General features: G+C 38.5%; 1 protein-coding gene across 3 annotated transcripts in view; it reads left to right on the top strand.

Annotated features, from left to right (window-relative positions):
* Positions 1-17631, top strand: part of MAPK14 (mitogen-activated protein kinase 14) — a 96780-nt gene that overhangs the window by 28953 nt on the left and 50196 nt on the right. For all 3 annotated transcript variants that reach the window (XM_037842164.1, XM_037842163.1, XM_037842165.1), the window contains exon 3: positions 3511-3569. In XM_037842164.1, the coding sequence (XP_037698092.1) occupies positions 3511-3569 (59 nt within the window). The remainder of the gene's footprint in view (positions 1-3510; positions 3570-17631) is intronic.

Genomic DNA, 17631 nt, shown 5'->3' with positions numbered 1-17631 from the left:
AAAGGAAGCACTGGACATGTATACGGCAGAAATCAAAAGTTCAAACAAACAGCTAGTAGAATCTATGGAAATGAAAGGCACAACACAAGAGATGAAAGACACAATGGAAACATACAGCAGCAGATCTCAAGAGGCAGAAGAAAACAGTCAGGAACTAGAGAACAAAATACCTGAAAGCCTACACGCAAAGGAGCAGATGGAGAAAAGAATGAAAAAATATGAGCAACGTCTCCGGAAACTCAAGGATGAAACAAAGTACAATAATGTATGTATCATTGGTGTCCCAGAAGAAGAAGAGAAGGGAAAGGGGGCAGAAGCAATAATAGAGGAAATAATTAATGAAAATTTCCCATCTCTTATGAAAGACATAAAATTACAGATCCAAGAAGCGCAGCGTACTCCAGACAGAAGAGATATGAATAGACCTACGCCAAGACACTTAATAATCAGATTATCAAATGTCAAAGACAGAGAGAATCCTGAAAGCAGCAAGAGAAAAGCGATCCATTACATACAAAGGAAGCTTAATAAGACTATGTGCGGATCTCTCACCAGAAACAATGGAGGCAAGAAGGAAGTGGTGTGATATATTTAAGATACTGAAAGAGAAAAACCACCAACCAAGAATCCTGTATCCAGCAAAGCTGTCCTTCAAATATGAGGGAGAGCTCAAAATATTTTCTGACAAACAATGAGAGACTTTGTGAACAAGACACCTGCCCTACAGGAAATACTAAAGGGAGCACTACAGGGTGATAGAAGACAGGAGTGCGTGGTTTGGAACACAATTTGGGGAGATGGTAGCACAACAATGTAAGTACACTGAACAAAGGTAACTATGAATACGGTTGAGAGAGGAAGGTGGGGAGCATGTGAGACACCACAAGAAAGGAGGAAAGATAAAGACTGGGACTGTGTAACTTGGTGAAATCTAGAGTATCCAACAATTGTGATAAAATGTACAAGTATGTTCTTTTACGAGGGAGAACAAGCAAATGTCAACCTTGCAAGGTGTTAAAAATGGGGAGGCATTGGGGGAGGGATGCAATCAGCATAAACTAGAGACTGTAACTAATAGAATCATTGTATTATGCTTCCTTTAATGTAACAAAGGTGATATACCAAGGTGAATGCAGATAAGAGGGGGGGATAGGGGAGGCATGTTAGACACTTGACATTGGTGGTATTGTCTGATTCTTTATTCTACTTTGATTTAAGGTTATTTTTCCTTTTGCTGCTTCCTAGCTGTCTTTTTTTTTCCTCTTTCTTTTGCCTCTCTACCTTCTTTGACTCTCCTTCCTGCCTTGTGGAAGAAATGTAGATGCTCTTGTATAGATAATGGTGAAGGTGGTGAACACATAAATGTATGACCATGCAGAAAACCATTGATTATTTACTTGGGATGGAATGTATGGTGAGTGAACAAAACCATATTAAAAAAAAATGGGTTGATGACAAAACCTCGAGGGCAATATACTGAGTGAAATAAGCCAGATACATTAGGACAATTATTGCAGGGTCTCACTGATAGGAACTAATTATAATATGTAAACTCATAGACATGAAATATAAGGTACCAAGATATAGGACGAGGCTTAAGAATGGGGAGTGGTTGCTTAGTATGAGCAGAATGTTCAATTAGGATGAACTTAAATGTTTGGAAATGAACAGGGGTGTTGGTAGCAAGATGTGAGAATAACTAACAGCACCTAATGGTGTGTGAATGAGGAGGAAAGGGGAAGCTCAGAGTCATATATATCACCAGAAGGAAAGTTGGAGGTCAAAAGATGGGAATGTATAAAACTGAATCCTATGGTGGGCAATGTCCATGATCAACTGTACAAATACTAGAAATCGCTTCCATGAACCAGAACAAATGTATGACAATACAATTAGAAGTTAATAATAGAGGGGCATATAGGGAAGAACTATATACCTATTACAAACTATATACTACAGTTAGTAAGTAGTATTTCAACATTTTTTCATAAACAGTAACAAATGTACTATATCAATACTACGAGTCAACAATTGAGGGGGGTTGGTTAGGGATAGGGGAGGATTAGAGTTTCTTTTCTTTTTTTCTTTTTTCATCTTTCACTTTATTTCTTGTCTGGAGTAATGAAAAGTTTCTAAAAATTGAACGAAAATTAAGTGTGATGGATGCACAGCTGTATGAGGGTACCCAGGGGCAAGTGATAGTACACTTTGGATCTTTGGATAATTGTATGGCATCTGAACAATCGCAATAAAAATGAAAAAAAAAAAAAAAAAAGCACAAGCTCTGGAAAAAAAAAAAGAATTTGGATAAACGCTTTTTTCAGACAGTACTGAAATTATAGAAGTCGCTCAGCGCTTCAGAAAACATTTTTTAATTCCATTTCAAAGCTTTAATTTAAGAAGTGCTGAAATATTCTACATCTTTTCAAAGTGGAGTCTCAACTTGGGTCCTTGCAGTCTATAGGGTCCCTTCTACATTATACTGGTGATGGATAAGATAATATCCCAACGAATTTCTTTGGGTAGCCAGCTAAACAGTAAAAGCCCTCTTAATGGTATGATTAGGGTTGAGATATATAAAAAAAATCTAAATAAATACCTCTACATTTTTATTCTTAATTTAAAGCCAAAAAGGGGGGTTGTGGTGGTATTAACTTGTCAGTATTTTGTATAGGGATTTATTCCATTCTGTTTGCCTTATATAAAATACACTGTAATGTGTCATGTAAGACTTCCAGTTTTGGTTCCCTAAAGCAGAGCAAGAACTTAGACTTCCTGCAAAGTAATCTGAATTGAGAGTCCTAGAATTTTGTGAATTTGTTACTTAGTTATTTATAATATTTTCTCCTATACTTGATTCCATAGCAATTTTGGGGTAGATCTTTCTAAAGCCTTCTGTTTTTCTTAGAAACAACCCTTTGTTTTTGTATTTTTATCAGTATATATATATTTCCCAATATTTTATTATTAAAAATTTCAAATATACAAAAATGTTATGACTAATACAGTGAATACCCAGTTTATATGTTATTTATTTAAATTATCTAACTATAATATCACATACAACTGGTGTATAACAGTTTGGGAATAAGCACAACTTACTCTTGATAAGTATACATCTCATTAGGTGGGAACATGCCTAGAAATTAGTATTTTAATGTGCAGAATGGAGAGTTTCAATTCATTAGGCTGTCAGAGCATATGTAAGTCAGAAACCTGAATTTTTTTGCCTTGTAATAAATTGTTGGCTATATGTGACCAAATTCAAAAGAGATGGAGATTTTTAATAGTAAAATAGTTTAAATATTAAATAAGTTATTGTAATATATTATTGTAACTTGGATAGAAAATCAGTTGGAGTTATTAAATATATGATGCTGTGATGTTGAATTGAGGTAGCTGGATTTGGAAATTAGTTCTTATTAAAATGATAGTTTAATTTAAGACCTGATGGGATTAGAGTAAGTTCAATATTTATTTACCTTTTGATTTTTATATATTTTCTTAAAGGTGATTGGACTGTTGGATGTTTTTACACCTGCAAGGTCTCTGGAAGAGTTCAATGATGTGTGAGTAAATCTTTTGTGTTTGCCTTCCTTGGCTAGAGGATGAAGATTAGCAGTTTATTTATATTCATGAACCATTAGCAGGTATACAGACCTCAAAAGATTCTTTATGCTTGTTACCCAACTCTTCCAGGAAGTGGGGGTAAGGATACAGAAGATGTATATTATGGGTGCTACATGTTAGTTTTTCCATCATTTCAGGTACCTCGTGCCCCACTTGAAAAGTTAAAATAGGGAGCTTCAACTCTGATTTTTTCTTCTCCAATTGCCTGTCCCACCTTTTAAAGAGGCTTTTTGAGAACAGTAACTAAGCCCCAGTTCCAAATAGACTCTTCTCTCTTTTATCTCACATGCATTTGGGAGACAGTACAAGAATTGCATGTTAGTTCTTGAAGTATTGGATTTCTGTTCACTGGGACAAGGAGTAGGTTCCACATCGGGAGAGAGAGGCTGATGAAAAGTACTATTCTCCCAGTTTTGTGACCATCTGTATTATTTTAGTTTATGTTCTTCTGGGAAAGTAGAGTCTGAGACTCTCAGGGACCAGTAGTGGGGGATAAGCAAAATGAAACAGGAAGAAAAGAAAGCTACTATAAGGATACATTATTGAGTTGATTACCGCTGTGGGCAAATGGGCTTAAAACTGCTAAGATGTTCTAAGAAGCTGTGCAGAATGCACCTCCAATGATGGGAAGCGTTTATTCACTGTCTCTAGACCCCATTTGCAAGAATTACCCCTTGGGGCATTCATGCCCTCATATGTCTGGGTTACACATGTGTGAGTGCAAGACAGATTCCAAATGCTGTTCCCATGCATGTATGAGCTCTCTTCAATAGTTTTTCCATCATCTGAATGAGTCTCTATCCTCTGCATTCATAACTACCCCATATAATAAGAGAAGGGGAATATCTTATATGCAGGTATACATTTGGTCCTGTTGAATTTTGGCTTTGCTAACTGACAAGAGTGGCTATGGTGAAAGCCAATAAAGAATTGTTTATCAGATGACTACTCTTCCTTATTCTCCATTCCCCATTGTCTCCAATGCTGAACTGGACCAGTTTCTTTTCACCTTTATCCTGGATTCAGTTTCTTCTATCCTTATCCTGGACTGAGTGCAAACACTGTATGCTCTTTTCCCACAGAACAAAGAGGAGGTATGTTTGAGCTTGCATGTTCTAAGAAAAGAGGGAAAGAAATAAATGAAAAGGAAATGTAGATGATGAAATGGAAAGAGGAGGGAAAGTAGCAAAAAATTTTCCCACCATTTGAATTTATTTGGAACATGGTATGGCTGAAAATGCAAGATAAAAGGGGAGAATCTGGTCCAAGTACAAGAAGTACCCATCCACATTAACCTTGATCCTGCTAATGAAAGTTTAAGAAACCAGCAAAGGGAAAAATAAGCCATATCTGAGTACAGCTCTGCTTCCTGCAGCCCTGCTTGTCACCAGAATATGGAGACTTTCAAAGATTCACTGGATGTATCCACAAGGCATGTGTGTTACAAGTTGTTGAATCCTGCTATATAGACTATGCTTGGAAAAGAGAATATTGCAAAATAATGGTGTACTGTATTGAGTAATGTCCCCACAAAACTCATCCACACAGAGCCTCAGAATGTGAACTTATTTGGAAATAGGAGCTTTGTAGATGTAATTTGCTAGGATAAGGTGAGGTTTTACTGGATTTGGGTGGGCCCTAAATTCAATGACAGGTATCCAGTAACTTACAAGAAGAGGAAACAGGCTCAGATACACAAAGGGAAGAAGGCCATGTGACAATGGAGAGCAATTAGAAAGAGGCAGCTGCAAGCCATGTAATGCCAGGGACTGCCGGCAGCCAGCAGAAGCTAGGAGAGAGGTGTGGAACAGGTTCTTCCTCAGAGCCTCCAGAAGGAACCAACCCTGCTGACACCTTGATTTCAGACTTCTAGCCTTCAGAACTGTGAGAGAATAAATTTATGTTGTTTTAAATTACCCAGTTTGTGGTTCTTTGTTACAGCCACTCTAGGATACTAATGTAGATGGTTTTTGATACTCTGCCTAAATGTGGAAGAAATCCTGAAATAATATGTTTGTGAATTACTTTGGGAAACTCTGAATCAGGTCTCAAAATTTCAGATATAATGAAAATGGATTTATTTAACAAAGTAATTAGTTATTTTCCAACCTGGGCAAATGCTGTATTTTGGCTTAAGCAAGCATTATTAAACTGGATTATGAACTTATTTTTCCTGTGTGAAAAGATCTGAATTAAGGCTGTGTCTTTTTTTTTTTTTTTTTAACTTCAATTTTATTGAGATATATTCACATACTGTACAATCATCCATGGTGTACAATCATCTGTTCACAGTACCATCATATAGTTGTGCATTCATCACCCCAATCTATTTTTTTATCATTTTATTGAGATATATTCACATACCACGCAGTCATACAAAACAAATCGTACTATCGATTGTTTACAGTACCATTACATAGTTGTACATTCATCACCTAAATCAATCCCTGACACCTTCATTAGCACACACACAAAAATAACAAGAATAATAATTAGAGTGAAAAAGAACAATTGAAGTAAAAAAGAACACTGGGGAGGCGGGGCAAGATGGCAGACTGGTGAGCTGTATGTTTTAGTTACTCCTCCAGGAAAGTAGATAAAAAGCCAGGAACTGCGTGGACTGGACACCACAGAGCAATCTGTCTTTGGGCATACTTCATACAACACTCATGAAAACGTGGAACTGCTGAGATCAGCGAAATCTGTAAGTTTTTGCGGCCAGGGGACCCGCGCCCCTCCCTGCCAGGCTCAGTCCCGGGGGAGGAGGGGCTGTCAGCTCCAGGAAGGAGAAGGGAGAATTGCAGTGGCTGCTCTCATCGGAAACTCATTCTACTGATTCAAACTCCAACCATAGATAGACTGAGGCCAGACACCAGAGACTCTGAGAGCAGCCAGCCCAGCAGAGAGGAGACAGGCATAGAAAAAAAACAACACGAAAAACTCCAAAATAAAAGCAGAGGATTTTTGGAGTTCTGGTGAACACAGAAAGGGGAAGGGCGGAGATCAGGCCTTGAGGCGCATATGCAAATCCCGAAGCAAGGCTGATCTCTCTGCCCTGGGCACTTTTCCTTAATGGCCCTGGTTGCTTTGTCTATTAGCATTTCAATAACCCATTAGATCTCTGAGGAGGGCCGTTTTTTTTTTGTTTTTTTTTTTTTTTTTAAATCCTTTTTGCTTTTTCTAAAACAATTACTCTAAGAAGCTCAATACAGAAAGCTTCAAAGAATTGAAATTTGGGCACATCAAGTCAAGAGCAGAACTAAGAGAGCTCTGAGACAAAAGGCAATAATCCAGTGGCTGAGAAAATTCACTAAACAACACAACTTCCCAAGAAAAGGGGGGTGTCCGCTCACAGCCACCATCCTGGTGGACAGGAAACACTCCTGCCCATCGCCAGCCCCATAGCCCAGAGCTGCCCCAGACAACCCAGTGTGACGGAAGTGCTTCAAATAACAGGCACACACCACAAAACTGGGCGTGGACATTAGCCTTCCCTGCAACCTCAGCTGAATGTCCCAGAGCTGGGAAGGGGGAGCAGTGTGAATTAACAGAGCCCCATTCAGCCATCATTTGAGCAGACTGGGAGCCTCCCAACACAGCCCAGCAGCCCAGAACTGCCCTGGGGGGACGGCACTCACCTGCGACATAGCACAGTCATCCCTCAACAGAGGACCCGGGGTGCACAGCCTGGAAGAGGGGCCCACTTGCAAGTCTCAGGAGCCATACGCCAATACCAAAGACTTGTGGGTCAGTGGCAGAGACAAACTGTGGCAGGACTGAACTGAAGGATTAGACTATTGCAGTAGCTTTAAAACTCTAGGATCATCAGGGAGATTTGATTGTTAGGGCCACCCCCCCTCCCCGACTGCCCAGAAACACGCCCCACATACAGGGCAGGCAACACCAACTACACACGCAAGCTTGGGACACCAATTGGGCCCCACAAGACTCACTCCCCCACTCACCAAAAAGGCTAAGCAGGGGAGATCTGGCTTGTGGAGAACAGGTGGCTCGTGGACGCCACCTGCTGGTTAGTTAGAGAAAGTGTACTCCACGAAGCTGTAGATCTGATAAATTAGAGATAAGGACTTCAACTGGTCTACAAACCCTAAAAGAACCCTATCAAGGTCAGCAAATGCCACGAGGCCAAAAACAACAGAAAATTATAAAGCATATGAAAAAACCAGACGATATGGATAACCCAAGCCCAAGCACCCAAATCAAAAGACCAGAAGAGACACACCTAGAGCAGCTACTCAAAGAACTAAAGATGAACAATAAGACCCTAGTACGGGATATGAAGGAAATCAAGAAGACCCTAGAAGAGCATAAAGAAGACATTGCAAGACTAAATAAAAAAATGGATGATCTTATGGAAATTAAAGAAACTGTTGACCAAATTAAAAAGATTCTGGACACTCATAGTACAAGACTAGAGGAAGTTGAACAACGAATCAGTGACCTGGAAGATGACAGAATGGAAAATGAAAGCATAAAAGAAAGAATGGGGAAAAAAATTGAAAAACTCGAAATGGACCTCAGGGATATGATAGATAATATGAAACGTCCGAATATAAGACTCATTGGTGTCCCAGAAGGGGAAGAAAAGGGTAAAGGTCTAGGAAGAGTATTCAAAGAAATTGTTGGGGAAAACTTCCCAAATCTTCTAAACAACATAAATACACAAATCATAAATGCTCAGCGAACTCCAAATAGAATAAATCCAAAAAAACCCACTCCGAGACATATACTGATCACACTGTCAAACATAGAAGAGAAGGAGCAAGTTCTGAAAGCAGCAAGAGAAAAGCAATTCACCACATACAAAGGAAACAGCATAAGACTAAGTAGTGACTACTCAGCAGCCACCATGGAGGCGAGAAGGCAGTGGCACGATATATTTAAAATTCTGAGTGAGAGGAATTTCCAGCCAAGAATACTTTATCCAGCAAAGCTCTCCTTCAAATTTGAGGGAGAGCTTAAATTTTTCACAGACAAAGAAATGCTGAGAGAATTTGCTAACAAGAGACCTGCCCTACTGGAGATACTAAAGGGAGCCCTACAGACAGAGAAACAAAGACAGGACAGAGAGACTTGGAGAAAGGTTCAGTACTAAAGAGATTCGGTATGGGTACAATAAAGGATATTAATAGAGAGAGGGAAAAATATGGCAAACATAATCCAAAGGATAAGATGGCCGATTCAAGAAATGCCTTCACGGTTTTAACGTTGAATGTAAATGGATTAAACTCCCCAATTAAAAGATATAGATTCGCAGAATGGATCAAAAAAAATGAACCATCAATATGTTGCATACAAGAGACTCATCTTAGACACAGGGACACAAAGAAACTGAAAGTGAAAGGATGGAAAAAAATATTTCATGCAAGCTACAGCCAAAAGAAAGCAGGTGTAGCAATATTAATCTCAGATAAAATAGACTTCAAATGCAGGGATGTTTTGAGAGACAAAGAAGGCCACTACATACTAATAAAAGGGGCAATTCAGCAAGAAGAAATAACAATCGTAAATGTCTATGCACCCAATCAAGGTGCCACAAAATACATGAGAGAAACATTGGCAAAACTAAAGGAAGCAATTGATGTTTCCACAATAATTGTGGGAGACTTCAACACATCACTCTCTCCTATAGATAGATCAACCAGACAGAAGACCAATAAGGAAATTGAAAACCTAAACAATCTGATAAATTAATTAGATTTAACAGACATCTACAGGACATTACATCCCAAATCACCAGGATACACATACTTTTCTAGTGCTCACGGAACTTTCTCCAGAATAGATCATATGCTGGGACATAAAACAAGCCTCAATAAATTTAAAAAGATTGAAATTATTCAAAGCACATTCTCTGACCACAATGGAATACAATTAGAAGTCAATAACCATCAGAGACTTAGAAAATTCACAAATACCTGGAGGTTAAACAACACACTCCTAAACAATCAGTGGGTTAAAGAAGAAATAGCAAGAGAAATTGCTAAATATATAGAGACGAATGAAAATGAGAACACAACATACCAAAACCTATGGGATGCAGCAAAAGCAGTGCTAAGGGGGAAATTTATAGCACTAAACGCATATATTAAAAAGGAAGAAAGAGCCAAAATCAAAGAACTAATGGATCAACTGAAGAAGCTAGAAAATGAACAGCAAACCAATCCTAAACCAAGTACAAGAAAAGAAATAACAAGGATTAAAGCAGAAATAAATGACATAGAGAACAAAAAAACAATAGAAAGGATAAATATCACCAAAAGTTGGTTCTTTGAGAAGATCAACAAGATTGACAAGCCCCTAGCTAGACTGACAAAATCAAAAAGAGAGAAGACCCATATAAACAAAATAATGAATGAAAAAGGTGACATAACTGCAGATCCTGAAGAAATTAAAAAAATTATAAGAGGATATTATGAACAACTGTATGGCAACAAACTGGATAATGTAGAAGAAATGGACAATTTCCTGGAAACATATGAACAACCTAGACTGACCAGAGAAGAAATAGAAGACCTCAACCAACCCATCACAAGCAAAGAGATCCAATCAGTCATCAAAAATCTTCCCACAAATAAATGCCCAGGGCCAGATGGCTTCACAGGGGAATTCTACCAAACTTTCCAGAAAGAACTGACACCAATCTTACTCAAACTCTTTCAAAACATTGAAAAAAATGGAACACTACCTAATTCATTTTATGAAGCTAACATCAATCTAATACCAAAACCAGGCAAAGATGCTACAAAAAAGGAAAACGACCCGGCCAATCTCCCTAATGAATATAGATGCAAAAATCCTCAACAAAATACTTGCAAATCGAATCCAAAGACACATTAAAAAAATCATACACCATGACCAAGTGGGGTTCATTCCAGGCATGCAAGGATGGTTCAACATAAGAAAAACAATCAATGTATTACAACACATTAAAAACTCGAAAGGGAAAAATCAATTGATCATCTCAATAGATGCTGAAAAAGCATTTGACAAAATCCAACATCCGTTTTTGATAAAAACACTTCAAAAGGTAGGAATTGAAGGAAACTTCCTCAACATGATAAAGAGCATATATGAAAAACCCACAGCCAGCATAGTACTCAATGGTGAGAGACTGAAAGCCTTCCCTCTAAGATCAGGAACAAGACAAGGATGCCCGCTGTCACCACTGTTATTCAACATTGTGCTGGAAGTGCTAGCCAGGGCAATCCGGCAAGACAAAGAAATAAAAGGCATCCAAATTGGAAAAGAAGAAGTAAAACTGTCATTGTTTGCAGATGATATGATCTTATATCTAGAAAACCCTGAGAAATCAACGATACACCTACTAGAGCTAATAAACAAATTTAGCAAAGTAGCGGGATACAAGATTAATGCACATAAGTCAGTAATGTTTCTATATGCTAGAAATGAACAAACTGAAGAGACACTCAAGAAAAAGATACCATTTTCAATAGCAACTAAAAAAATCAAGTACCTAGGAATAAACTTAACCAAAGATGTAAAAGACCTATACAAAGAAAACTACATAACTCTACTAAAAGAAATAGAAGGGGACCTTAAAAGATGGAAAAATATTCCATGTTCATGGATAGGAAGGCTAAATGTCATTAAGATGTCAATTCTACCCAAACTCATCTACAGATTCAATGCAATCCCAATCAAAATTCCAACAACCTACTTTGCAGACTTGGAAAAGCTAGTTATCAAATTTATTTGGAAAGGGAAGATGCCTCGAATTGCTAAAGACACTTTAAAAAAGAAAAACGAAGTGGGAGGACTTACACTCCCTGACTTTGAAGCTTATTATAAAGCCACAGTTGCCAAAACAGCATGGTACTGGCACAAAGATAGACATATAGATCAATGGAATCGAATTGAGAATTCAGAGATAGACCCTCAGATCTATGGCCGACTGATCTTTGATAAGGCCCCCAAAGTCACCGAACTGAGCCATAATGGTCTTTTCAACAAATGGGGCTGGGAGATTTGGATATCCATATCCAAAAGAATGAAAGAGGACCCCTACCTCACCCCCTACACAAAAATTAACTCAAAATGGACCAAAGATCTCAATATAAAAGAAAGTACCATTAAACTCCTAGAAGATAATGTAGGAAAACATCTTCAAGACCTTGTATTAGGAGGCCACTTCCTAGACTTTACACCCAAAGCACAAGCAACAAAAGAGAAAATAGATAAATGGGAACTCCTCAAGCTTAGAAGTTTCTGCACCTCAAAGGAATTTCTCAAAAAGGTAAAGAGGCAGCCAACTCAATGGGAAAAAATTTTTGGAAACCATGTATCTGACAAAAGACTGATATCTTGCATATACAAAGAAATCCTACAACTCAATGACAATAGTACAGACAGCCCAATTATAAAATGGGCAAAAGATATGAAAAGACAGTTCTCTGAAGAGGAAATACAAATGGCCAAGAAACACATGAAAAAATGTTCAGCTTCACTAGCTATTAGAGAGATGCAAATTAAGACCACAATGAGATACCATCTAACACCGGTTAGAATGGCTGCCATTAAACAAACAGGAAACTACAAATGCTGGAGGGGATGTGGAGAAATTGGAACTCTTATTCATTGTTGGTGGGACTGTATAATGGTTCAGCCACTCTGGAAGTCAGTCTGGCAGTACCTTAGAAAACTAGAGATAGAGCTACCATTCGATCCAGCGATTGCACTTCTCGGGATATACCCGGAAGATCGGAAAGCAGTGACACGAACAGATATCTGCACGCCAATGTTCATAGCAGCATTATTCACAATTGCCAAGAGATGGAAACAACCCAAATGTCCATCAACAGATGAGTGGATAAATAAAATGTGGTATATACACACGATGGAATACTACGCGGCAGTAAGAAGGAATGATCTGGTGAAACATATGACAACATGGATGAACCTTGAAGACATAATGCTGAGCGAAATAAGCCAGGCACAAAAAGAGAAATATTATATGCTACCACTAATGTGAACTTTGAAAAATGTAAAACAAATGGTTTATAATGTAGAATGTAGGGGAACTAGCAGTAGAGAGCAATTAAGGAAGGGGGAACAATAATCCAAGAAGAACAGATAAGCTATTTAACGTTCTGGGGATGCCCAGAAATGACTATGGTCTGTTAATTTCTGATGGATGTAGTAGGAACAAGTTCACTGAAATGTTGCTATAGTATGTAACTTTCTTGGGGTAAAGTAGGAACATGTTGGAAGTTAAGCAGTTATCTTAGGTTAGTTGTCTTTTTCTTACTCCCTTGCTATGGTCTCTTTGAAATGTTCTTTTATTGTATGTTTGTTTTCTTTTTAACTTTTTTTTTCATACAGTTGATTTGAAAAAAGAAGGGAAAGTTAAAAAAAAAGAAAAAAGAAAAAAGACAAAAAAGGAAAAAAAAAAAAAATGATGTAGTGCCCCCTTGAGGAGCCTGTGGAGAATGCAGGGGTATTCGCCTACCCCACCTCCATGGTTGCTAACATGACCACAGACATAGGGGACTGGTGGTTTGATGGGTTGAGCCCTCTACCATAAGTTTTACCCTTGGGAAGACGGTTGCTGCAAAGGAGAGGCTAGGCCTCCCTGTATTTGTGCCTAAGAGTCTCCTCCTGAATGCCTCTTTGTTGCTCAGATGTGGCCCTCTCTCTCTGGCTAAGCCAACTTGAAAGGTGAAATCACTGCCCTCCCCCCTACGTGGGATCAGACACCCAGGGAAGTGAATCTCCCTGGCAACGTGGAATATGACTCCCGGGGAGGAATGTAGACCCGGCATCGTGGGATGGAGAACATCTTCTTGACCAAAAGGGGGATGTAAAAGGAAATGAAATAAGCTTCAGTGGCAGAGAGATTCCAAAACGAGCCGAGAGATCACTCTGGTGGGCACTCTTACGCACACTTTAGACAACCTTTTTTAGGTTCTAAAGAATTGGGGTAGCTGGTGGTGGATACCTGAAACTATTAAACTACAACCCAGAACCCATGAATCTCGAAGACAGTTGTATAAAAATGTAGCTTATGAGGGGTGACAGTGGGATTGGGAATGCCATAAGGACCAAACTCCACTTTGTCTAGTTTATGGATCGATGTGTAGAAAAGTAGGGGAAGCAAACAAACAGACAAAGGTACCTAGTGTTCTTTTTTACTTCAATTGCTCTTTTTCACTCTAATTATTATTCTTGTTATTTTTGTGTGTGTGCTAATGAAGGTGTCAGGGATTGATTTAGGTGATGAATGTACAACTATGTAATGGTACTGTAAACAATCGAAAGTACAATTTGTTTTGTATGACTGCGTGGTATGTGAATATATCTCAATAAAATGATGATAAAAAAAAAAAAAAAAAAAAAAAAAAAAAAAAAAAAGAACACTGGGTACCTTTGTCTGTTTGTTTCCTTCCCCTATTTTTCTACTGATCCATCCATAAACTAGACAAAGTGGAGTGTGGTCCTTATGGCTTTCCCAATCCCATTGTCACCCCTCATAAGCTACATTTTTATACAACTGTCTTCGAGATTCATGGGTTCTGGGTTGTAGTTTGATAGTTTCAGGTATCCACCACCAGCTACCCCAATTCTTTAGAACCTAAAAAGGGTTGTCTAAAGTGTGCGTAAGAGTGCCCACCAGAGTGACCTCTCGGCTCCTTTTGGATTCTCTCTGCCACTGAAGCTTATTTCATTTCCTTTCACATCCCCCTTTTGGTCAAGAAGATGTTCTCTGTCCCACGATGCCAGGTCTACATTCCTCCCCGGGAGTCGTATTCCACGTTGCCAGGGAGATTCACTCCCCTGGGTGTCTGATCCCACGTAGGGGGGAGGGCAGTGATTTCACCTTTCAAGTTGGCTTAGCCAGAGAGAGAGGGCCACATCTGAGCAACAAAGAGGCATTTGGGAGGAGGCTCTTAGGCAGAACCGTAGGGAGGCCTAGCCTCTCCTTTGCAGCAACCGTCTTCACAAGGGTAAAACCTATGGTAGAGGGCTCAACCCATCAAACCACCAGTCCCCTATGTCTGTGGTCATGTTAGCAACCATGGAGGTGGGGTAGGTCAATACCCCTGCATTCTCCACAGGCTCCTCAAGGGGGCACTACATCTTTTTTTTTCCCTGTTTTTCTTTTTTTTTTTTTTTTAACTTTCCCTTCTTTTTTAAATCAACTGTATGAAAAAAAAAGTTAAAAAGAAAACAAACATACAATAAAAGAACATTTCAAAGAGACCATAACAAGGGAGTAAGAAAAAGACAACTAACCTAAGATAACTGCTTAACTTCCAACATGTTCCTACTTTACCCCAAGAAAGTTACCTAATATAGCAACATTTCTGTGAACTTGTTCCTACTATATCCATCAGAAATTAATAGACCATAGTCATTCCTGGGCATCCCCAGAACGTTGAATAGCTTATCTGTTCTTCTTGGATTATTGTTCCCCCTTCCTTAATTGCTCTCTATTGCTAGTTCCCCTACATTCTACATTATAAACCATTTGTTTTACATTTTTCAAAGTTCACATTAGTGGTAGCATATAATATTTCTCTTTTTGTGCCTGGCTTATTTCGCTCAGCATTATGTCTTCAAGGTTCATCCATGTTGTCATATGTTTCACGAGATCGTTCCTTCTTACTGCCGCGTAGTATTCCATCGTGTGTATATACCACATTTTATTTATCCACTCATCTGTTGAAGGACATTTGGGTTGTTTCCATCTCTTGGCAATTGTGAATAATGCTGCTATGAACATTGGCGTGCAGATATCTGTTCGTGTCACTGCTTTCCGACCTTCCGAGTATATACCGAGAAGTGCAATCGCTGGATCGAATGGTAACTCTATATCTAGTTTTCTAAGGAACTGCCAGACTGACTTCCAGAGTGGCTGAACCATTATACAGTCCCAGCAACAATGAATAAGAGTTCCAATTTCTCCACATCCCCTCCAGCATTTGTAGTTTCCTGTTTGTTTAATAGCAGCCATTCTAACCGGTGTTAGATGGTATCTCATTGTGGTCTTAATTTGCATCTCTCTAATAGTTAGTGAAGCTGAACATTTTTTCATGTTTCTTGGCCATTTGTATTTCCTCTTCAGAGAACTGTCTTTTCATATCTTTTGCCCATTTTATAATTGGGCTGTCTGTCCTATTGTCATTGAGTTGTAGGATTTCTTTATATATGCAAGATATCAGTCTTTTGTCAGATACATGGTTTCCAAAAATTTTTTCCCATTGAGTTGGCTGCCTCTTTACCTTTTTGAGAAATTCCCTTGAGGTGCAGAAACTTCTAAGCTTGAGGAGTTCCCATTTATCTATTTTCTCTTTTGTTGCTTGTGCTTTGGGTGTAAAGTCTAGGAAGTGGCCGCCTAATACAAGGTCTTGAAGATATTTTCCTACATTATCTTCTAAGAGTTTTATGGTACTTTCTTTTATATTGAGATCTTTGGTCCATTTTGAGTTAATTTTTGTGTAGGGGGTGAGGTAGGGGTCCTCTTTCATTCTTTTGGATATGGATATCCAACTCTCCCAGCCCCATTTGTTGAAAAGACCATTATGACTCAGTTCAGTGACTTTGGGGGCCTTATCAAAGATCAGTCGGCCATAGATCTGAGGGTCTATCTCTGAATTCTCAGTTCGATTCCATTGATCTACATGTCTATCTTTGTGCCAGTACCATGCTGTTTTGGCAACTGTGGCTTTATAATAAGCTCCAAAGTCAGGGAGTATAAGTCCTCCCACTTCATTTTTCTTTTTTAGAGTGTCTTTAGCAATTCGAGGCATCTTCCCTTTCCAAATAAATTTGATAACTAGCTTTTCCAAGTCTGCAAAGTAGGTTGTTGGAATTTTGATTGGTATTGCATTGAATCTGTAGATGAGTTTGGGTAGAATTGACATCTTAATGACATTTAGCCTTCCTATCCATGAACATGGAATATTTTTCCATCTTTTAAGGTCCCTTTCTATTTCTTTTAGTAGAGTTATGTAGTTTTCTTTGTATAGGTCTTTTACATCTTTGGTTAAGTTGATTCCTAGGTACTTGATTTTTTTAGTTGCTATTGAAAATGGTATCTTTTTCTTGAGTGTCTCTTCAGTTTGTTCATTTCTAGCATATAGAAACATTACTGACTTATGTGCATTAATCTTGTATCCCGCTACTTTGCTTAATTTGTTTATTAGCTCTAGTAGCTGTATCGTCAATTTCTCAGGGTTTTCTACATATAAGATCATATCATCTGCAAACAATGACAGTTTTACTTCTTCTTTTCCAATTTGGATGCATTTTATTTCTTTGTCTTGCCGGATTGCCCTGGCTAGCACTTCCAGCACAATGTTGAATAACAGTGGTGACAGCGGGCATCCTTGTCTTGTTCCTGATCTTAGAGGGAAGGCTTTCAGTCTCTCACCATTGAGTACTATGCTGGCTGTGGGTTTTTCATATATGCTCTTTATCATGTTGAGGAAGTTTCCTTCAATTCCTACCTTTTGAAGTGTTTTTATCAAAAACGGATGTTGGATTTTGTCAAATGCTTTTTCAGCTTCTATTGAGATGATCAATTGATTTTTCCCTTTTGACTTGTTAATGTGTTGTAATACATTGATTGATTTTCTTATGTTGGACCATCCTTGCATGCCTGGAATGAACCCCACTTGGTCATGGTGTATGATTTTTTTAATGTGTCTTTGGATTCGATTTGCAAGTATTTTGTTGAGGATTTTTGCATCTATATTCATTAGGGAGATTGGCCGGTAGTTTTCCTTTTTTGTAGCATCTTTGCCTGGTTTTGGTATTAGATTGATGTTAGCTTCATAAAATGAGTTAGGTAGTGTTCCATTTTCTTCAATGTTTTGAAAGAGTTTGAGTAAGATTGGTGTCAGTTCTTTCTGGAAAGTTTGGTAGAATTCCCCTGTGAAGCCATCTGGCCCTGGGCATTTATTTGTGGGAAGATTTTTGATGACTGATTGGATCTCTTTGCTTGTGATGGGTTGGTTG

The sequence above is a fragment of the Choloepus didactylus genome, chromosome 7 (genome assembly GCF_015220235.1).
Source record: "Choloepus didactylus isolate mChoDid1 chromosome 7, mChoDid1.pri, whole genome shotgun sequence".
NCBI classification, from domain to species: Eukaryota; Metazoa; Chordata; class Mammalia; order Pilosa; family Megalonychidae; genus Choloepus; species Choloepus didactylus.
Note: the sequence above shows the minus strand (reverse complement) of the source record. Positions and strands in the feature narration are given on the sequence as shown.